Source organism: Dipodomys merriami, unplaced genomic scaffold, assembly GCF_024711535.1.
Source record: "Dipodomys merriami isolate MVZ:Mamm:240054 unplaced genomic scaffold, mDipMer1.0.p SCAF_33, whole genome shotgun sequence".
Lineage (NCBI taxonomy): Eukaryota > Metazoa > Chordata > Mammalia > Rodentia > Heteromyidae > Dipodomys > Dipodomys merriami.
The window spans coordinates 15,240,079-15,262,945 of NW_027204826.1; the positions used below are offsets into that span (position 1 = coordinate 15,240,079).

The 22,867-nt window shown below is 42.7% G+C and overlaps 1 protein-coding gene across 10 annotated transcripts in view; it reads left to right on the forward strand.

Annotated features, from left to right (window-relative positions):
• Positions 1-22,867, forward strand: part of Akap13 (A-kinase anchoring protein 13) — a 174,876-nt gene that overhangs the window by 75,511 nt on the left and 76,498 nt on the right. For all 10 annotated transcript variants that reach the window (XM_070043194.1, XM_070043196.1, XM_070043199.1 and 7 more), the window contains exons 7-8: positions 609-3,759; positions 8,294-8,427. In XM_070043194.1, the coding sequence (XP_069899295.1) occupies positions 609-3,759; positions 8,294-8,427 (3,285 nt within the window). The remainder of the gene's footprint in view (positions 1-608; positions 3,760-8,293; positions 8,428-22,867) is intronic.

The window sequence follows — 22,867 nt, forward strand, 5'->3', positions numbered from 1 at the left end:
GTAAAATTGGTTAAGATTTATTATTACTTGAATATATGAGATGAATGGGTTGAAGAAGGTTCTGGCCCTATGAGACCCTGTAAAAAGTAACCATCTCACCTACTTACTTATTTGAAGATATTCACAGTGTGTTTTTTGGGGGGTTGTATGGAGGCTTGAACTCAAGATCTTGTATTTGCTAAGCATGTTGTTTACTACTTGAGCAATGACTCTGGCTTTATGTCAGGGCCAGCTTGGTCTTCAGTTTTTCGACTTGTGCTTTTCTGTGTCACTAGTGGTGACAAGTGCATTCCACTAAGCCCAGCCATTGGTTGAGATGGAGTCTTCGTGAACTTTTGTGTTCTAGATGGCCTCAAACCATAATCCCCCAACTCTCTACCTCCCAAATAGCTAGGATTATAGGCGTGAGCACTGGTGCCCAGCTAAGTTGTTTTATGAAACAATGTTTTTAAAGCTCAATTTCCTTTGACTTTCTAAAATAGGTTAAAATATTTAAAAAGTCATTTTCTATATTTAGAGTCATTTTTAATAGCCCAGTGATATATAGATGCAGCAGTGGAAAGTGATACCAGAATGATAGAGTAAAAATATCTTTACTTTCTTCCTAGAAAACAAGCATCAAGCAGATGGACAATCTCACACCCTTAGTGACAGCACAGGATCCCTCTTGTCTGCCCAGTGCCCCAGAGACAGCCGGCCAGTTCCTCCCTTGTGCATCAGAGTCCTCGGACAGCCGGCAGATTTCTTCTCTTCCTGAAGAGACTGAGAGTACTCCCTGCTGCCAGGGAAGTCTTGCTGGGCAGATTAAAAGTCCCCGTGATTTGTCAACAGAGGCTGAGGAAGAGAATTCAGACTGTTCTCACAGGAAGAAAAATAAAGGTGTGGAGAAAACCAGGGGAAAGGTGGAGCCAGCACCTCTTGTGGACTCTGGAACTGTGTCTGATCAAGACAGCCATCTTCAGAGGCTGCCTGACTGTGGAGGAAAGGACACAGAAGACCTTTTGTCCTGTAGACCCAGACATGAAGAAACTGGAACACAACTCTCTGGAGTGGCCACAGGACAGGAGTCTGTGAGTAACAGTGTGCAGCCGGGAGACACAGTGACAGAACTAGGTACATCCCAGCATTCCTCTGGAGGGGAACTGGCAGACGGTTCTGTTACAGATGCCAGTGCTCCCGAGAGCACAAGAAAAGCAGAACCGAGTCTCGTGAACCTAGCTGCCACCACCCAGAATAATATGCTTCAGGCAGGAGAAGGTATAGAGGAAAGATTTGAGAACTCTCCTGTCAGCACAGTTAGAAGTGAGCTAGTGGATAAAGATGTTACAAACTGTTTCTCTGCTGCTAGTGTCCTCAGTGCCAACAAATCTGCAGAGTCTTCACCTGCTTTGAGTTCTGCAGAAACCCCTGATGAAAAAACAGTGGGAACGGAAACTCTGAGACGCTGTGAGGAGCTAGCTGAAACTGTAGGAGATCAAAACACTGTGGTGATTCGAGCTGCTACTGAAGACAAGATTTCCAATGTGTCAGAACTTGACCCTCCTCTGGCAGGCATGTGTGAGGTAATGTCCCCCTGTGATTTAACTTGCCCTGTGCTACAAACTGATGCGATACTCAACCAGAAATCAGAAGCTAATTCATCTCATGCTCAAAGCCAAAACAGTCAGTCACCAGTTTGTTGTACAAGTGGGGATGATAAACCTTGTTCAGACTCTGCGTGTCAGCAGAGCACAGTGCCTTCTAGTGGTGAGTTGCCTTCTAGTGGTGAGTTGGTTGTACAGCATTGTAGTGACACAACGAGACAGCCTGAAATCTCAACCCAGCAGCCCAGCACACTTGAAACTACAACTGGGCAGCCCAGCACACAAGACCTGTGTACTTCAACTGGTCTGGAGGACTCACAAGCTGACCCCGTCCCTTCTGACCCTGTACGAGTTACCCAGGAATGTGGGAATTTTTGTCCTCTTGAAGTTTTAGGAAGAAAGGTCCAAGGAGAAGATCTGAACCGAGATATACCTTTAACGAATTTGCCTGAGGTAGCTTCATGTCTGCCTCTGGTTGTCTCTCAAACTGAGAAAGAACTGGTGCCAGACCAGACTGTGCCATCAGACAGTGTTTTCTCTCTGGCAAGCAGTCCAATTGGTGAATCAGTAACCAAAGATGACGCACTTTCCCTTGTCCCCTCCCAGAAAGAAAGGGGAACAGCAACTCTTGAACTCCATAGGGCTGTGCCTTGCAGAGAAGGCCCGGACCAAGGGGATTCAGAGGAGCCTGACGAACAGCTGCTAGAAGATAGACCAGCAAGTCCGCCCTCATCACCTGCTGTTGGAGAGCTTCAGCTCAGCATGGGCAATACCAGTCCCACTGGCCTTGGTGAGGAGCACGAGGGGCCTGGCCACTCAGCAACTCCCGAGGCACTCACTGACCCTTCCCTGCTGAGTGTGGAGACAGCCACTTTGGCCTCTGAGTCAGTTTTGACTGAAGAAGGAAAAAATCCGGTGGTTCCAGAAAGCGTTGCAGCTCAGGGACAAGATGACAAGGACAAAGCAGTGACTCGTTCTTCTATTAAGGAAGACACCCTTTCTTCAGAAACATTGCAGGAAGAGCAGAGAATCCCACCTCCAGCCCAAGAGACAGCCAGGTTTGGTGATCAACCTGTCTTAGCTGCCTGCACCGAGGACGCAGCACTGCAGCCCCACAAGTCACGGGACACACCCTCCGCCTGTCTTAAGACAGAAGCTACACACAACAAGGAAGAGGCCCCACAGGCCTCCCCGCTGACTGAAGGTGGGGCCCCACTGAGTCTGGTGCCACCAGGACCAGGTCTGGCTGCAGACTCAAGGGAGGAAGTGTCGGGGGCAGAGCCCAGCAGTTCATCGCCACAGCCAGGGCTGCTGCCAAGGGAGTCCAAGGCTGCGCATTGCGATCCACCTCTTCCTCTGGATGGTGAAGTGACGAACACCCAGGTCCCAGGGACCACCAGCACCTGTGAGGTGGGCAGAAATGCGATGGAGGATGTGGTAGTGGTTAACACTTTGCAAAGTACTGCCGAGTCCCGAGGAAAGGATCTGTCTCGCAACACTGAAGACAACTCGGTTTCAGAAGTTTCAGTGAGCCGAGAGAAGAATATGATTGTCAGTCTGCCAGGAGCTCTGCCAGACAAAGGTGGGATCAGCTTGCAAGGAGCTACAACCCCAGAGACTGTAACCCTCGATCAAAAGAGAGGGAGGCAGGAGGGAGACCACAGCTGTTCCATGGCTGACTCCAAGGAGGCTCACAGGGATGATGGAACATTGCTGCCTTTTGCCAAGGAGCCCCCTACAGACACAGGGCTCCTAGTTCTTGATGACAAGACCCTAGGGGGTATGAGACAAGTCACACAGGCCTCAGCACCTGGTGAGGAAAGGAGTAATCTCTCTCTACCTGGCATGGTTTCAGTTGTACCTAAGGGAGCAGACTCGATAGAAGAGGCTGCCAGTCGTTTAGTGGAGGCGGTCATCGAGCGTGTCAAAGCCTCCGGAGCATTGGTGACTGGAGGGGAAGTGTGTCACATATCATCACTGTCCAGTTCTGAGTTGGGCCCTCGGACCGAACAGCCAGAGAATGCTTCTGTAGACAAAGCGAGTGCTTTTCCACCTGGAGAGACCCTTCAAATGGCTAGTACCGGAGAAGCCACCAGCAGCCTGAAGGGATGTTTTGATAGAAGGGAGGAGCCAGAGAAAATTACTCTGCTTGTCAAAGAACCTGAGCCAGCAACAGGTAAGCTAGGCAAACACTGAATTTAGTTTTGAAGGAGATTCCCTAAGTTTCTGTGACATACTAGTCAAAATGCAGCTGCCTTTCTTGTACGGTCTCATTTGCTCACTGCTGTAAGTTTCCAAGTTAATAGTCATTGTCATCAGGCAATGTACACCAGCTAGGGTTGGATAGATTTTACTTCCTGTATCATGGACTCATGACTTGATTGCTGAAGCCTTAAGGTTCTGACATTGGAGCAGTAGCAGTTTCCAAACCTTGAGGATAGTGCCTAGAGCACAGGTGCTTTAAAGGGACAAAGGAACTTAGTAAATATTTCAAATAGCCTAAGTCCTTTTCTTTAGGATCACAGAACAGGGCTGGAAAGGATATGTTTTATTTATAAGCCTGAGACTCCCTTCTTCCCTGCCATCCCAGTTTGTATTCTGAGTAAATTTAGAGTCTAAGTAGTTTCATGAACAGCTGTAAGAATTGTTTGAAGTGGATGGCCCAACATCCAAAATGGTGATATTAGGTCATTGGTTAGGTTTGGGGTGGAGTGCATTCCCTCCTTTTCCTGTCTCAGGAGTAGTCTTCCAGTTCCCATTTTCTGATGCTTTTGGGCATAGCCTGGGAATTCAGGACCTGCACAGCACAGGGGGTAGGATGCAGGATTTCCGCCCAAGCCCAGTCTGCCCAGCTCCTGTCACTGACTGGGCTGACCTTATGCTGGCTTATCTTGGTGAAGCAGCTGCACGGAGCAGATTGCTCACACAGCAGCCCGCTCCATCTACGGGCAGCCATGTCCAGAAAAGGCAGAGGGAAACCACTATTACTCAGTGGAAAGAAACTATCTGAATAAAACTTACTACTGGGAGTTGAGGCTGAAGCTGAAACTGGAGTCAGACTCTGACTCGGTCTCACCTTCTGAAGTCTTTAAAGGTTAGTGTAACAAACATTTTCATATTACCTGCCACCAGCTGTAGACACAGGAGCTATTTCCATGGCTGTCCCTACCATTTTGTAGGTAAGATGTAGCTTGTTTTGTCTTTATGTGGTTTTTGTTTTTGCTGTGCTTTCTAGATTTTGGTTATTCATTTTGGTGAATGTAGGGTGTATAGGGGTGGGGTGTGGAGACAAATGAATAAGCTGAAAAAAATTAAGAAATTGTTTGGGAAGAAGAGCAATTTAAACATAGTGGTTAGTTTCTTCAATAAAGGGTTTTTAGCTATTTTACCACCTATCCTCACCCTAGTGAGGGATTTAAGGAACTTGAAAGTGGAATTTAAGGAACTTGAGGTGGAATTTTTGGTGCCTTTCAGAGTTGTTTTTTTCCCCTGACACATTACTGTTTTAGATTATTAGTGGTAGAAATTTGTTAACGGCTTTCTCAGAATGTAAATGTGCAAAGCTCTAGTTTTTAAAATAAGGCAAAGTAACAACTCTATTTCAGGGCCCTAGCAGGTTGGTATTTCATAAGAATGGGAGTGGCTGAAAGTTGATGCCTGGCTGTGTTCTTTTTATTAGGTGCTCTGTCCTTGGAAACAGGCTGTAATTATTTCTCTTGCCTTCGCGGTCAGAATTTAACCTAAGCAACTTGAACTATGTGGGGTTGGGTGTTTCCAGGGCTGGATGAGAAAAGATAAAAGCAGAGAACTCTAGACTTTGCCATTTAGTGTAGTACGTATGTAGCATCTATGTTAAGAAATGGTGTTTAAGATTTGAAAGCTTTTTTTTATTTTTTATGGTTTTTGTTTTTGTCAATTGTGGGGCTTGAACTCTGGGCTTGGATGCTGTCCCTGCGCTCTTCAGCTCAGGGTGAGCACTCTACCACTTGAGCGACAGTGCCACTTCTGGTTTTCTAGTGGTTTATTGGAGATAAGAGTCTCATGGACTTTCCTGCCCCGGCTGGCTTTGAACCGTGATCCTCAGATCTCAGCCTCCTGAGGAGCTAGGATTACAGGCATGAGCCACCAGCGCCCGGCCGAGATTTGAAAGTTTTTAAGTAAGAAAGGAGATTTCGAAAGTGTATGTGGATCTAGACTTAATATAGTTTGTGTATGTTATTTTTTCTGCCACTACAGGGAATCAGAACTGGATACTCACAGTTTCAAATTAGAGAACTGATGTTCCATTTTAGAGCCGTTTCGCAAAATAGTGATGGCTGGGGGGAAGTCCCTGGTAAATTGCCTCAGACAAAAAGCACCTGAGTATGATCTCAGAGCCAAAGGGTATTTTCTTTGAAGTTTGCATTCCACTCACAGATTTAATTGTGTATGTTGTTTTATGAGTGAGAAGACACAGGTTTTAGCTGCTGATTTGGAAGTGGACAGTCGGAAAGAGGAGATGTGACCCTTCCTCCTCAAAAAGCATTGACACAGTGCTTAGAAAGCTGGAGGTACATAACTAAGCCATGCCAGTGCTGCAGATTGCCAATGCCCCTCAAGTTTCAGTATCTTCGGTATCATTGTGACTGCTTGCTGCTGCCAAGATAAATATTTTCTGCTGATAGGAACAGGGAAGTGAGTTTGTGTCCCAAATCCCACCCCCAAATAATAAAACCATCAATCTCCTACCCATCCTCCAATCTTTTAGTTACTCTTACTCCCTCCAAGATACTTCACTGTGGGATACTTCTGTAGGGATTGCTTAGTCAGATTGGAAAAACTCTTAATTGTATTTTTGAAATGTGATGTATCTTCATTCACTGGGCAAGGATGCTTGTTTACCCATTTAAAACTTACCAGTAAGATTATACAATTATAAAGGCAAGGAAAAAAGATTTATAAATATAGGGATGTCACTTTCCCACATCAAAGGAAAATTGGGCATGTCACACCTTCTGCTAGAATATAAACCTTAACATAACTTTTTGGTGACGGAAGCTTCTCAACTCCTTGGTATACAGAACATTTTTATTTGCTAGAGTAGTGGCATCACTAGATAAGTTAACAACCTAGGCAACTTTACTACATGGAAATTCCATTAGTATTAGGTATTATAAGGCAAATTTTCACTAGTTGATCGTCTTTCCCCTTAAAGGATTGGCAGAAGCCCAAAGTTTCCTTAAGTATCACTTATATCACTTGCTTAAGAAGCTACTGATGCTTGGTGGCTAACAGAAATCACTGCTGTGGATCTGTTGAGTACAGACAGCAAGAGGATCATTTTAAAGAGAACATACACGAAAGCTTGTTTCATAAGCAAAGTTCTTAAAATTATGTTTGGTCTTGGGAGAAACAAAATAGTTAAAACAACAAAATAGTTCAGTCTTACTGATGGTAGTGATGGATGGATCAAGATATATAGTGCATAAATGTTTTACCTACCCCATTAAAAAGATTCTTTAGTGTTTTTGTAAAGGTGATGTATGGAGGGGTTACAATTACATACGTCAGGTAAAGAGTATATTTCTTTTTGAACAATATCACCCCTTCCCTCACTCTCTCCCAGTTTTTCCCTCCTGTCCCCATCCACAAGTTGTATAGTTCATGTTCAACATAGTGTCTGATGAGTATCACTTCTGCATTTGTTTACCCTTTGTCCCACCATTTCTGTGCCTCCCTTAGCCTCCCAAAGACAGATAAACAAGCAAAGAAGACAAAAGGAAATGAAAACAAAAACAGTAGCAGCAAAGAAAAAACCCTCTTGTTTCCATTTCCTGGGGTTCATTTCAATAACTATTATTTTATATGATCAGATACACATAGCTATTGTACCTACTACACTTTTTTATATTAGTATCAATTCATTGCACAAAGGAGTTTCAGTGTGACATGTCATATGTGCAAATGGTATGCCGTGATCAAACTCAACCCTTCTTCACTTTTCCTCAGCCTTCCAGCGGAGTTTCAGCAAACTTGCTGTGTTCCATTTTCACACACGTACATAAAGTATCTCGAATCATTTTCAAACTTGTTTCCATTTGCTCTTCCCCATCTGTTAATTAATACCCACAGCCCAGATGGGACCCACTTTAATGTTTTTGTAATTCTTTTTTAGTGTATGCTGATTGTTCTGATTAGTCTCCTGACATGTATATTTCATAAATGTTTAAACAGTATTTCAATCAGATTGACACTTGTGATTACTCTTACTTGTATGTCGGATCTTTTTAAAGAAAGATTTGTCCCAGGAGGCTTTGTTTCATTCTCAGTGGCTTCCTATGTACGAGTTTCCTGACTTTTGATAATGGCCGAGGAGGGCTACCTGCTTTCAGCTGTTAATCTGGCCCTTACCACATGTGGATTGACTTCCACACAGGGGTCACCTCTACCATTTTCGGATTTGTCATGAAAAGCCATTGGTGAAATGGACATTCGATAGATGTTGCATTAGACCTTCCAAACCTCAAGGGCTGGGGAATGCCACATAAACAAGGGATAAAGCTCCGAAATGGCACTGGGTCAGAAATAACACTACCTCCTGACAGCAGGAAAATTCTTTTCAGTGGAAAAACTAACAAGACACACTTACCTGGAGTTTGTTGCGTAACACATAGGAACTATTTTTTTTTTTTCCCCCAAATGCACTTACTCTGTGACCTCTTGTTCTTCAGAAATGCCAGGTACTAAAGCTGAAGATGAAGTGGATTTTCTGAGTCCGACCAGAGCAAGTTCAGTTTCTGAAGAGGCAACTGTTGGGAATGGAGCTGCTGCCCCTCAGATGAAACAAGGCCCGGAGTCCCCGACGGTGAGTCTGGCAGTGTCTGGTTGAGCACTAGCATGTTTACCTTGCTCTGCTCCTCTGATTTATGGCCTTGGTTTTGTTACAGGGTGAGGGGTACAACAGTACTTTTCCCCTTGTCTCTTGTGGGTGGTGTGAAGCACACAGCAGGATTTTGGACTGTGCTCTTGTGCATGAGAGCATAGTGAAAAATGTTCTACATGGACGTAAAGCCTTGACATGTGTTAATCTATAAAGTGTCCCATAGTGAGAACTACCACAAAAGGGCATGTGTAAGCTTTGTTTCACCTGACTTCTTTCTTTCAAATGGAAAGTAGTGATAGCACCCAAAATAAGATTTAGTTTATTCTATAGCTAAGGAAAATTAATCTTAAATGTGAAACTTCATTTTTTAGTGAAATTGAAATGTTCATGAACAGCTTATTAGGATATAATTCACGTACTATAAAATTCACCCATTCAAATATAACATGTTCAGTGGTATTCAATATATTTACAGAGTTATGAACTCAGGGCCTCTCTATCTGTTGAACCAATCACCCAGCTCCTTTGGCGTAGTTATTTTTTCAGATAGTCTCACCATTCTTGGTTGGGCTGGTTTCAGAACCCCCTTCATGAGTGAGGTCATAACTGTGCACCACTGGTAGAGTAAGGCCAGTTGACTGGTAGAGATGGTAATCTCACTCACTTTTTTCCCAGAGTATCATTGAACCTTGATCCTCCTGTTCTCTGTCTCCCAAGTAACTGTGATAGCAGGCATGAGTCACTGTGCCCATTCTACAACTTGTTATAAATGAAATTATACACTCTATAGTCTTCTTTTTTGTTACTAAATTCATTTGCTTAGCAGTACTGCACCTTTTCATCGCTACATAATATTTCATTCTGTTGTACATTAAGATTGTCTTCACTATTTTGGTTGTTAAACATAATATTGCTTATTGGGCAATATTATATGTCTTCATGTACCTATGAATATGAGACAGTTTATGGCTGTGGGTTTAGCCCAGCGGAAGGGCGCCCGCCCGGCGCGTGCAAGGCCCTGGGTTCGGTCCTCAGTCCTGGAAAAAAAGAAAAAAAATAAGACAGTTTATGCTGGGTATATAGTAATTCCACATTTACTATTTCAGTGTGTCTTTGAAAATATCTTCTCAGTCTTGAGATTATATGGTTTATGCTACAAATCTAAGGGAAATCTGAGAGAACTTAGATTTTATGCTGGTCCAAGAGAAGCCTATAGAAACCTGAATTCCAGTTTGAGCTAACAGGGTCATAGTAGCGGGTGAAAAGGTAGTAATTATTGGCAGGACCTGAGAGTGTGCTGTGTTTGCACACATTGGAGGGCTCCAGGGTGTTTTCTCTTCAAGTTCTCACAGTAGGTAAGCAGAATTCTACCTTCACACATTGTATGAGTGACAAATGGCCTCATTTTATTGGAGTGTAGCTGTCTGAAGGTGCTCCCATCCTAACCTGCCCCTGTTTCAGATCCATCCATGACTGATATTGGGTGGGAACTGGTCTTAGCCGGCAGTTCTCAGAAAAATGTTGCTTTTGCCCCCAGGAAAAGAAGAGAGCATACCTGCATGGGTGCACATGTGTTTGTTCCAGAAGCTCACATCCTTAACTTCAATTGCCTGTTTCTTAGCCCTTGATCTTAATCTTGTGGTACTTCATGAGTTCTGTCTAAGGCTTGGCCCTAGACCTGTTGCTAGTCTAATGAAGGTTATCACTGTCCCAGTTATCTCTTGCCTACCATAAGTAGGAACAAAAATTAAACCCTTTAATTCTCAGTCCCTTCATCTTCTCATTTTCCCTGAAAGTTTTAGTGTTGGCCAGCATGGTTCAGTTCCAGGTAAAAGAAAAGGTAGGCCCTGATGAGCGTGCTCAGGTGGAAGAAGCACGCATCTGTCTTATCATGTACCATGGTTTCATGGACCTGACAGGGACGGGAACCAGCTTTAGAGAGTAAACACACTAAAAGTGTGGCTCAAAGGGAACTAAGCAGTATCAAGATTAATTTTTGTTGCACTCTCAGAATGAACACACGTACGTGTTAGCTGCTGCATATTTCTTGAAACTGCCGAATTTTAAATCAAGAGTTCAGGAGGCAAAGCCCTTAAAGTACACATAGTGAAGTTCATTCACCTCGATCATCATTTTATTGTGATGATTATGCAGAGTTTAATAGCAGTTACAATAATCAACACTGTTTTACATACTTTACAGGTCTCCAAGTTTTCAGATTACCTTTTGTTGCCTTCCCCCTCAATTTGATGACTTCAGATTTCCATATTCTGCTCACTCATTTAATGAGTAGATGGTTCAGACTCAGTTCCTGCTTCTGGGACATATGTTACAAAAGTCTCAGCACAGGACCACAAAATAATGGAGCTTGTTTTGTTTCTGAGACCTTTAAAGTTGGAAGGAACCTTAAATATTATCTAAGGCCAGCCTAGGAGAAGGATTCAGGGCAGTTACACACTTTGTCTTGTTTATGGCTAGTTAACTGCCAGGTGGGAGAGAACCCAACTCCTGTGCTAGTAAAGCTTCCATAATACTGCTGTTTGCTCAGGAATCATTCTGAGGACACACGCCAGAGGTCAAACCCACTGGGCCTTTTAGAGTGAGTTTTTGCTTTTTGAATAAGTGTTTTGGAATGATTTATAAACGCACTAAGATTTTATATCTATGCATTACACCCCATACTTTTAGTCACCTTTTGAGAAATTTCTTTGGCCACTTTAAGATCTAAGTGGATTCACTTAAAAATAAATTTTATGTTCTTATAATTTCATTTGATTTGTTCAACTGCAGCTAAAAATCAAAATGGTACTCATCAAAAAAGCTTATTTCTTGATACAGGGATTAGTAGGCTTTTTCTAGATCCGCCTTTTATTTCCTTAAGAATTCTGTGAAAAGGTATAGAAATACATGCCAAATAGCACCAGTAGGTGACACTGAATTTGTTCATCCAAAATAAAAAGGTTTTGGCACCGTTCACTTTGAGGATTTCTACCATGGATAGGGAACATTTTCAGACCTCGGCTTCCATGATGCCCCCTGTGCTGTAACCTAGCATTTCCATGTGTCATGGGGGTCTTTTCTCGGCAAGATATGGCCAAATTCATTAGGAAACAGCCTGTTCCCTGGTGTATCTGCTCTTTGAGGTATCTCTGAAGTAATGCCTTTTCCAACTGTTCATTGCATTAGGTTATTAGCCATATGGAACAGTTAATCCTGCAGGCCAGTGTATCTTGTCAGGGCGCCCACGGACGGAGCAGCCAAACACTCAAGAATAACTACAGAACCCCATATGTTGGGTATTAGGTTACTGGGAAAGTTACTCTTCATTTAACATATTCTTCATTTAACATTTTCTTCCCAATCAAGAAAACATTTTCAATCAGAACCACAATCCCCTTCCCACCCCACTTAAAAAATAATTATGCAACTAAACCATAAATAAATTTGAGTTTCCATTCTTAGTTATTTTTACAATATTAACATTTGTGTCTTCAGAGCATGATCATTGGAGCATTGTTCTTGGACTGCCTTCATTTTACTTACTGTCATCTTCAGTTCTCTGTCCTTGTATTATTTTTTAATGGGGACATTATTTATTTTCTTGTATCTCAAGGGGACGAGCTTGCTTTTCCATCCTTAGCATAAGAGTCTGGTTAAAAACCACTGTGCTTTCTGTGGCTGATCATGCTCCACAGTAATGGGAAACTGTGACAGTTGCTAACTACTTGCTAACCTACCTGAAATGCTGTAGTGCTGACGTTCAGAATGGCTTTTATGGTCTCACTTTTAAAAGTGTATCTGTTGTCCTGTTTATATCTGTAGTTTTGTGGTCTGTGAGTCACTTATGAAAACACAAATTGCCCTCAGAATCACCAGTGAGCTTCTCTGTACACATTTGGTATTTAAGAGAACCAGACCCCTTATTTGTTCCTTTTGGAGCCAAAACTCCAGCTAGCATCAACCACAAGAAAACTTATTCCTCAGCCTTTTCATGTAAGTCTTTCAGAGACTTAAGTTTCCTGAAAATGGAGAGTTTCCAGGAAATTTCCAATGGCTTCTTCTGCAGGGTTTCATTACAGTTGCAGAAAAGGCATATCTCAGAGAACCTCAGATTATAAAGTCACAAGTGGTGTGAAAGGATGAAGCATATGGAAAGGATATAAGTTAGTGACCTGACTTTGCACTTATAAGTGATCACAAGAAAGTTCCTTACCTTTTCTGGCCTTTATTTTCTCCTGTGTATACAATAGGTATCTCTTAAGATTTATTCCAGCTCTTGGGTGTCTGAAATGGTTGGCATAAATGTTGGGGTCTGTCTTCTGTGTTGGGTCAGAAGGACATTCTTGAAGGATTTAAAAAAAATTAGATTTTTGGGGCTGGGAAGGTGGCTCAGTGGTAGAGCGCTTGCCTTGCATGCATGAGGTCCTGGGTTCGATTCCTCAGTACCACATAAGCAAAAAGAAAAAAGCCGGAAGTGGCGCTGTGGCTCAAGTGGTAGATCGCTAGCCTTGAGCTGAAGAGCTGAGGGACAGCGCCTAGGCCCAGAGTTTAGGCCCCACGACTGGACCCCCCCCCCAAAAAAAAAATAGATTTTTCTTTTGCCAATCAAATTTGTCAATGATGACTTTTTCCTTCAGTGTTTTTAGACAATCCAATGTTTTCATTGGTAGCACTGCTGACTCTTAGGTGGTGTGTGCTTTTTGGAGGAAACATCTATCCTACCAAGCTCCTTCCCCCATCACAGGACTAAAAGGTAGAATAGGAGAATCATTGTTCTTTGTATTCGTGTTGTTTTGTCTCATTTTTCTTTTGCTCACTTTTATCCTGTTATATTGACAGCCAATGAAAGTAGCTCAATGTAATGAGAAAATTATGGATCTTAGTAGATGTAGGTGTTTTCTTTTTGTGTGTGTGTGCTGGTAGTGGTGTTTGAACTCAGGGCCTTAGGCTTTCACTTAGCTTTTCTGCTCATGGATGACACCAGAGCCCATGTATGTATGTAGACTTTGCTTTTTGGGTAATAGTCTCTTATTCTAAAGATCTAATGAGATTTCCTCCCCTTCTCCTCCCCATTCCAACCTTGTAAGGCCAGAAATTGTGGGAATTTCCAGACAGTCTCATCATTGGGAGAAGGATGGAGAGAGCCACCTGTATGTTCATGCCTAAGTCCCTTCTCTTAGGCCCCTAGAACAAAGACTTGGGCAATAAATCATCCTGTTGAATTGTGTTCCCATCTTCTGGGAGATGTTAACCTAATGTATTTGAGAAACTAAATGGAGCCTTCAATTTACAAGTGTCTACTGTTTTGCATGCAGAACATAGTAATCAAAGCCAAGGGGGACTCCACCTAGGTAAATGAATAATATGTAGCTGTCCTGCACGTAGACTTGTTGGGAGAAACAAGGAAATGGACTAGGAGTTGACATCTCCGTCCTAGGGAGCGAGGGGAAGAATTGACTTTGTTCAGGCCTATCTATATCATATCTCTTCTCCTGTTGACACCATGGCATTATAGCACCAGGCATGAAGTGAACTCTGCTGAGCTATTTCACTAAATGGATTTTCCTGTAGACGACACTGCTTTCCCTTGAAACAGGGAGTCAGTCTTTTTATTCCAGTTCTAGGAAGTGATGCATGTGTCATTATTACTTTGCCATGCAACAGTTCCTGTCGATATTGCCCATGTACACAGCATAATAGGCTATGTTCCTTCTTAGGAGTCATTAGGTTTCCCTAATGGAATGATGGAAGAAGGGAAATAGAGCTCTGGCCCTTCTCTCTCATTAGTGCTGAAAACTGGTACCGTGTCTGCTTCACATCAAGCCCAGTGAATTATTTTTCTTCTTATCCAAACTGGCTTTTTACGTCCTTGTGTCAGTAAAAGGATTTCAGATGCATGTAGCTTTCACGTGATTCCCATTTCATTTGAATGCATTAAAAGGAATCCCTGACTGGGAACTTGCATCTCACTCTTCAGGTCACAAGCCAAAATGTTGTAGAAAAGAGAAAAGGAGAGATAGGGAAAGTTGGACATGATTGGCAGGGAGAGAGCAAAGAGAGCCTGAGAATGGCATAAAAATTAGACGCTCTGGCTTTCCAGGGAGCTCAGGAAGCATTTCAAAGGGGTTTCAAGGCTTGGGCGTGACTCACAGCACCCCATTCAATGTGTAGGAGAGTCAGTCTGGTGAGTGAAGGAAAGCTGACCAGGCAGAAGCAGCATCCCCACTTCCCCCAGAGCACTCAAGCCCCCAAAACCAAACAACCTCAATCTTGAGGTGACTGGCCTTTCGGCTAAAGGCTGTAGGAATTCTCTGGCATGGTGCCACAGAGACTGGACAGAGACTGAGCAACAGAGAACCGTAGAGAGTAGTCTCACTCACCAGCGTAGAGAAGTGGTGTGGACGTGGATGTGAACGCTACCAATGGTATTGGTGAAAAGTCTCACATGGTGTCTCAAGGCAGTTTGGTTCACAGAAAAGGGGTTGTTAGGAAATTCTAGCATTTCCAACTCAAAAACCCCATCCAAGTCACAGCACCGTATTTAAGGTATATTAAATAGGTAGGTTTTATTAGGTAGCCGATGAAGAGAACACCACATGCTATTCAGGCAGGAAAAGAAGTTTATTTACCGAACTGCTGCAACCCCACCCCCACCCCATGCTTGGTGGAGAGGCATGGTGAAAAAAGGGAGGGGGGTGACCCACCCCTGGGCCAGGACTTATCTAGGCCAGGGACAGGAAGAGGTATGGCCAGGTGGGGGAAAGATGTGGCCACATTGGATCCGGATGTGACCTCAGGGTCTGGGACCCTTCTAAGGTCAGATGGGAGGCATGTGACCAGAGGTGGCCCAGGATGTGACCTAGCAGGAGGGGAAGGTGACTGCTTCCAGGTCTGCCAGTTACCTTGGTAACAGATACTGGGCAGAAACTTAGCCAAGCGGTAGGGAGGTGTCCCTGTGCAGACCTTACAAGGACAACTTCTGGTAGTCTGTGGCAGTGCTGCAGGACATGTAGATAGAAACCCTGCTGTATGTAGCTCTGATACTGTTTGTCATTCCAAGCATCCATTGGGATCCTGAACACCCCCCCCCCCCCACACACACACACCCAGTGGATATAGATGGACTTTAGGAACCAATTGCTGGATTTGCACAATAGAATCCACTAGTCTCCAAATCGCTTTGATAATGGATGGGTGGGTCCTCCCAGTCTAATAGAGCTAGAGGAGGAACAGGCCCATTTCTCCTTTTACTAAGGTTTTTTAATTTTTTAATTATTTTTTATTTTTTAATGGAGGCATCATGGATGTGATAGCATTTGAAGGGAGCTTAAAGGCCCCAGCTTTTCATAAATGGGGAAGAGCATTGTGACCGGATTGAGGGCAACAACCCTGTTGTGGATGCAACAACCAGATGTCAAGGGGGCTTGTGTGGCTTCAACAGCAGACTTCTGCAAGGAGAGGTGGAGAAAAGTCGGCAAAAGAGACAGAGTGCTCAGCTTCTCCCAGAATCAGTCATTCAGAGCCAAATGCTCTTTGTGCCAATAGGTCATGCTGGTATTTTCAGCCTTCTGGAAAGGGATTGTTTCAGGGACATCTTAAGTTCAGTCCAAATTAGGTACTTGGGGATTGGCCAGGAAAAAAAAAATCTATAAATATCTATCTTTTCTTCTTTCCCTTTGCCTCAGATGGAGAGACTCCTCCTGCCCACACCTCTCACTCAAAGCTGTAACTCTTCTGTGTTTCCAGTCCTTCCCTGGTTTTTTAAAGAACCACTTCTTTGTTAAACAGCTTGGTGTTCAGGTGGTGCCCTTTGACACTCCTCTAGTCTTGGCATTGGAGAGCCACTTGTCTTCTCCATTTACTAGAGGACAGAAAGTTTAAACTTCCCTTCTTTGTGCTTTCTTGTCTCATAGTTGAGCACATATCCAGAGGGAGCATGTTGGTCTGTCTCAGCAAATGTTTTGTTCTGTCAGTGCTGACCTGAGTCAAACGTAAAATTACTTGGTTTTTATTTTATGTGAACCCATGTAGGCTAACTATGTAACGATTTTCATAAAGCAAAAACATTGTAGAACTAATTCTATACTCATGCCTCAAGTACTATACAGATATTCCCCATAATCGGTCCATTTACTATTTGCCCTTGTTACTTTTGTCCCCATTTTAAGATGAGAAACTGAGGATTAGAGATTCATATCACTTGGTCAAGGTTGTCTGGCTCCAGAGTTCTTGATAGGTTAAGTCATTAAGCTGCTAGCCTTCCCTTCACTTCCTTGCATGCTGATGATGAGACAGAAGGATCATTCCCCTTCTTTAAATGTATCTTTGTATTAACAACCCTTCCTAAGTAAATTCTCACAGCCTGAGTCTGAGGTAAACAAAGTTTTGTTGCACTTTAAGATTTTTCCAGAACATTTAGAATATCTGTCCTAATTGAATAAAATTATCCAGATATAGACTCCAAACACTAGTCTTCAAGTGACCATCTGCCCAGGGGAACCTGACAGCAGTACTGTCAGGTCTACCATGAAGGGTTTTCTCTGTATCCCCTCCTCTTGTCCCTTGGATAGTTGATAGAAGAACATTTTGTATGAATAGTTGGTTTTTGTTTTGAAAGCAGGACTATACAGTGGTATGTATTTGCCTGTAGAGACGAGGTGCATCTTCCATACAAAGTTGAATCATTTTCTGGCTCATCTGATGGAACAACTAATTAGGCCAGCTAATGCTATTCTTTTTTTCTGTGAAGAGAAGAATGAGAACAAATGATTTTCTAAAGTAATACATGCTTGTTTTATGGGATTTAAATTTTTCCTAAGTTTTCATGTCTCACTGGAACTTTTTTTTAATCTTTTTTTTTTTTTTTTTGTCGGTTATGGGGCTTGAACTTGGGGCTTAGGCACTGTTCTTGAGCTCTTCAGCTCAAGGTAAGCACTCTACCATTTGAGCCACAGTGCCACTTCTGGTTTTCTGGTGGTTCATTAGAGATAAGAGTCTCATGGACTTTTCTTGCCTGGGCTGGCTTTGAACCACTATCCTCAGATTCTGAGTAGCTAGGATTACAGGCGTGAGCTACCGGCACCTGGCTTTTTAAAAAAAAATCCTTTTAAACCATAACTTTTTTGTTGCTCACTTCACGTGTGTGGCTTACTGGGTTTAGACTCAGGGCCTCACACACTTGCTGTAGAAGTGCTCTACCACTTGGGCCATGCTCCTGGACCTTTTTCTCAGATAGGACCTGTTTTGTTTTTGCTCAGGGATGGCCTTGATCCATGTCTCCTCCTCTGTTTCAAACATAGCTGGAGTTTCAGGCCTGTGCCATCCTTCTTCCAGGCTCATTTGTTGAGATCAACGTACAATACTTTTTTTTTTTTTTTTTTTTTTTTTTGGTCTGGGCTGGACTTGAACTATGATCCTCCTATTTCTACCTCTCAAGTAACTGGAATTATAGATGTGTACCACTCCTTAGTTTGCTTACCTTTCTATATTAAAATGGACAGTTTTTTTCTCTCTCATCATTATTTCATAATTAAATTTGTGAATTAGGGTGTGATTGCAGTGGTGCACGAGAAGATGATCTGTCAGTCATCTGGCCTTTGTATATTCTATACTGTTTTTGGCTCTCCAGAGCAGAAAAATAAGGAAATGACTGTTGCTTTTAGGAGCTCCTTGTGCTTATTAGAGTCAGACTAACAGGACAGGGCACCATAAAATCAGTGCATTGGAGTCTGCACACTGCAGAAGTACAAAGGGCAGAGAAAGCTGTATTAGGAAAGCAGGATGTGAAGGGTGGACTTTGATTAAAGTAGACAGACAAGAGGGAATCCCAGTAACTCTAGTAGTCTAAGAGCCACTCACTTTGAAATAGGAAGAACCATACCCTAGTTTTGGAGCTTCGGTCACACCAACTTTTCATGTACTTACTTTGACAAATAGTAGAAAATAAGATTGACTGAAGTTCATGGAGCAATAAGAAATTTTGGCAGAGGAGATTGGATTGAATGAAGCTAAAAACGTTAAAAACTTTTACATCTTTTTCTTGAATTAGAGCACAGATCAGATTACTTCTGTGGCTTCCAGCGGGGCGGAGGAGGGGGGCTCTGAGTAGGGTCTGACCTCTGTGGCATGGCATCATATACTTCTGCATATGCTTCTGTAACGTAGGCTGATGCTCCTTCAGCCTGGTGTCATAGTGCTTGTTTATGAGTCTATCTTGGGACTAGACATCTTGCCCTCCCTCTGTCAGGCCTGGTGTTTGTCCGCTACCTCTGCTCACACTCTTAGTATGCCATGCCTACCTCTTCTCTCCTGTTTCTCGGTGTTAAACTCCCATTAAAGTAAATAATCTTCCTAATCACTGCAGCTGAAGATCCAAAGATTACTTTGCTAACCAGGCAGTCTTGGATTTTGTACAATTTCACTACTATATCTTTTCAAGGATCCAGCAGTAGCTCATGCATTTTTATTTTTTTAATCATATTTTATGGTACAAAACCTCTACAGTACACCCTTAAATATTTTAATACCTGGATAAACGATTTTGGCTCACATTCATTACCTTGTTACTAATTGACCATTACATGCTAGTGATGAAAAAAATCCCATTGGGAAATTCTGGTCTGTTAATGTCCACGTGGTTTGCTTTGCCTCATTGTTTTATAGAAGGAGCGTTGTTATTTCGTAGATGAGTGTATGGAAAGGAAAGGAAGCTCCTTGTTGGCTCCTTCCCCCAAACACCCTTTGTCCATTCTGCTTGCCTGCTCTGGCTACTAACAACCTTTCTCCATGCTGTCACCCATGTCTGCACTCAAGGCTTTCTCTGGTAGACTCTACAGGACATTCATATCTGTTGCACAGCGATCACTTCATGTTAATGGTTCTTTTTCTCTCTTAAATGTTACTGAATTCTCCAAGGTAAGATTTTTTCTAATACCAGATTTGTAATCCTATAATAACCCTAATAAAAGGATATGCTGAAGATACTTATCTTTAAGGGGCACGTGTCTTAAGAGAAAATTTGAGAAAGTTGAGTGTATTGCTTCTGAGAGAGCATACATTTTCACCAGTGAAATAGTAGATATTTAAATACAGCACTTAATACCCTAGAGTTTCACCCAGCACTATCCTCATTCTCCCATGTCTGTTAAACAATTCACAGCAAAACCCACTTCTTTTCTTGGCTTTTCACAGCAGTTGACATTACTTACCATTCTTTCTATGAAGTACTTTGTTCTTTTAGTGTCTTTGCTGTCATCTCCATATCTTGATTTCCTAATCTGAATGCCTAATTCCAACTGTTCTCCTGAGTTCCTTCACCTACTGACCCCTGTACCTCTTGGGTATCTCTACAGTCCCTCAGATTCACTTACCATCTGTCTCTTGCTGCCACCTTGTAGGTAGTTCTGCAGAATAGAGACCTGATCAGCCTCTACAATTTGCCTTCATCCCCTGACTTTACTTCTTAATGCCCAGGGTTTTGTCAGTGGTAAATACTTTTGGACCATCAGTTTGTTTTCTTTTTTTCTTTTTCTTTTTTCTTTTTTTGGTCCGGTCGTGGGGCCTGAACTATGGGCCTGGGTGCTGTCCCTCAGCTCAAGGCTAGAGCTCTACCACTTGAGCCACAACACCATTTCCGGCTTTTTTCTTTTTGCTTGTAGTGCTGAGGAATTGAACCCAGGGCCTCATGCATGCAAGGCAAGCGCTCTACCACTGAGCCACCTTCCCAGCCCTCAGTTTGTTTTCTTGGTCTGTACTCAACACTTGAGTTCAAGCAACAGGTATCTTTCATCTAACTGCCCTCACACTAGTGTCCAGTTTTTAGTTGGTTATACAAATTATTCCATGGGAAAATAGCAAAGGATATAAATTTGTTTCAGTTGACTCGTTGGGAAATATTAGTAGTGGTTTTAAGAATAAGAAATTTTGGAGAAGCATGCCCCTTTTTACTGTTAATACCTAAGGGGAAATGGGAAATACTGTTGGCTATCATTACTTTGCTAAAAGCTTACACCTACCTGTTTTTATGAAGTTCATAAGATTTACACATATGGAAAGAAATTCTTGTGTCCTTTCATTATAAAAGAAAACATTGGAGTTGCTTTTGTTTTCATTTATCGGCACTTTTGTTTTTATTTCTGGCACATGTACTACAGGCAAGCTACACCATGCCTGGTCACTTCATAGAAATTGTGTGTGTGTGTGTGTGTGTGTGTGTGTGTGTGTGTGTGTAAGTACTTGATGTATGTGAGGTAGTCAGTAAATGCTGTTTTATAATCTTGCTTTGGAAGACTTGCTATAGATTGAAGTGTCCTAACAGTGTCACCAGTTGACAATGATTCTCCCTTTCTGTTCTTTTCTCTTTCCCTCCTCTCTGTCTGTCTCTGTCTCTCTGTCTTTATGTCTCTCTGAGGTTTGAGCCCAGGCAGACACTCTTAACACCTTAACCACACCCACAGCCTTTTTTGCTTGTTTGCTTTGTTTTTTTGTGCCAGTACTGGGGCCTGAACTTAGGGTCCTTTAGCATTTTCACTCAAGGCTGGTGCTATGACTTGAACCACAGTTTACTTCTGGCTTTTTGGTGGTTAATTGAAGATAAGAGTCTCATGGGCTTTCCTGCCTGGGCTAGCCTCAAAGTGAGATCCTCAGATTTCATCAGCCTCTTGAGTAGCTAGGATTACAGGTGTGAGTCACCAGTGCCTGGCAGCTTTAGTTATTTTTTAGATAGTGTCTCACATTTTTTGCCTAGGTTGGTCTGGAGGTGATCCTCTCACGTATACCTCCAACATTACTGAGATTACATGCTCCAGCTCTGTTGTTGAGATGAAGGTCTCACTAACTTTCTGCTGAGGCTGGCCTTGAACCTCAATCTTCTTGATATCTACCACCCAAGTCACTGAGATTATAGGCATGAAGTACCACTGCCAGTCTCTCCCTCCTTCACAAATCTGTTTGTAATTTTAGTAAAAGTTAACATTTGTTGTGTTTGTTCCATGAGGTGTATTTCTGGTAAAGAGTGCAAGTTTATAAAGTGACTTTGTTCTTAGATTTTTCCATCTTATTTCTGTTCTTGTAATGATTGCTTTTGTTGTCAAATTGTTGCTGTCAGCTAAATTGCTTTATGCTTTCTTCCTGAAAGGGCCATGAAGGGTTAAAGCAAAGGAGCTGCTTGCTGCTACCACTGTTTTCCTCTTTTTCCCTTTGGAGAACTCCAGGTCCGAGTCAGTTGAGATGGCAAAGGGAAGGGCAGGCCTCCTTCTCTGGACAGCAGTACCCAAAACCCCTCTATGGCAATGTAAAAGGAAGTTGCAGGGAGGAGTTGGACCCTCACAGCCATTCTGTAAGCCAGTCACCTCTTCTTGAAGGAATCTGTTCTGAGCAAAATGAGACTTAATCATGTGGAGGCTAAAATGTCTATCTGTATTCTAATAAATTTTGTCACCAACAAAGGCATGATTCTAGGTGGCATGCTCTTTTCAAGTGAGAGCATATATGAATGCAAATTCTTGCCTGTGAAAACCTTCCCTTCCTTCCTGTTTTGTGTAAAGACTGAGTGGAAAAACCTAAAAGCAGAAGTGATTTCTACACTGTGTGTCTTCTGTAAGTTTTGAGAGAATATCTTGAATCTCCCTTTTATGTCAGGGAACAGAGATTTCTAAGTGTCTAGCTGGCAGTGTATAGTATTGGAGCAGGAAAATCTTTGTGTTGTGATATAGCTTGAACCCTTCCATTTTCAGTTCTAGGAATTTACGTCCACAGAGTCACAGGAACATATTCCAAGTTGATGTGAGCTATAGGCAGTGGCACATCAGGGAAAAGAGAGGACCCTTGGGTTTCACTTTAGTACCTTGTGTTCCCTGCAGAGACTAAATTGATCTTTGGCCAATCCCCAGTCACATGCTGTTGCTTATGTTCATTGGGGGTTTCAGGAAAACCATTTAGTAACTGGATCCTGCCTAATCCCCCCTTAATTTATGCTCCCCACCTCTTCCACTTTTTTGGGGGGGGTGGGGTTGCAGGGGGGCGGTCAGCATATTCTTTCCACTAGGTGGCATCCTAATTCAGAAACTTGGCTGTGGGACTTGAGATGGGCTTCTGTTCTACCTAGAACCAAAGAAGCTGGCCTCACAGTGTTGACATGAAAGAACATCTAAATAACTGGGTAAGGTATTCAACCTTGTAGTTAATTAAAGAAGGGGAAATATTACCAACCTCCTCCAAATCTGTAACTCCCAGCTCTGGTTTAGATATGAAATGATTGGTTGCTGTGTTTCAAAACCATAACAAAGTTCTTGGTTCCAGATGTTTTCGATAAAAACTTGGAATTGTTACATTAGCAGGAAAAGCACAGAACTGCAGACTCTGTCTTCTGCTGGCTTTCTGAGTAGGTCCAGAGAGAAAACAGACTTTTCCCACCCAAACATGG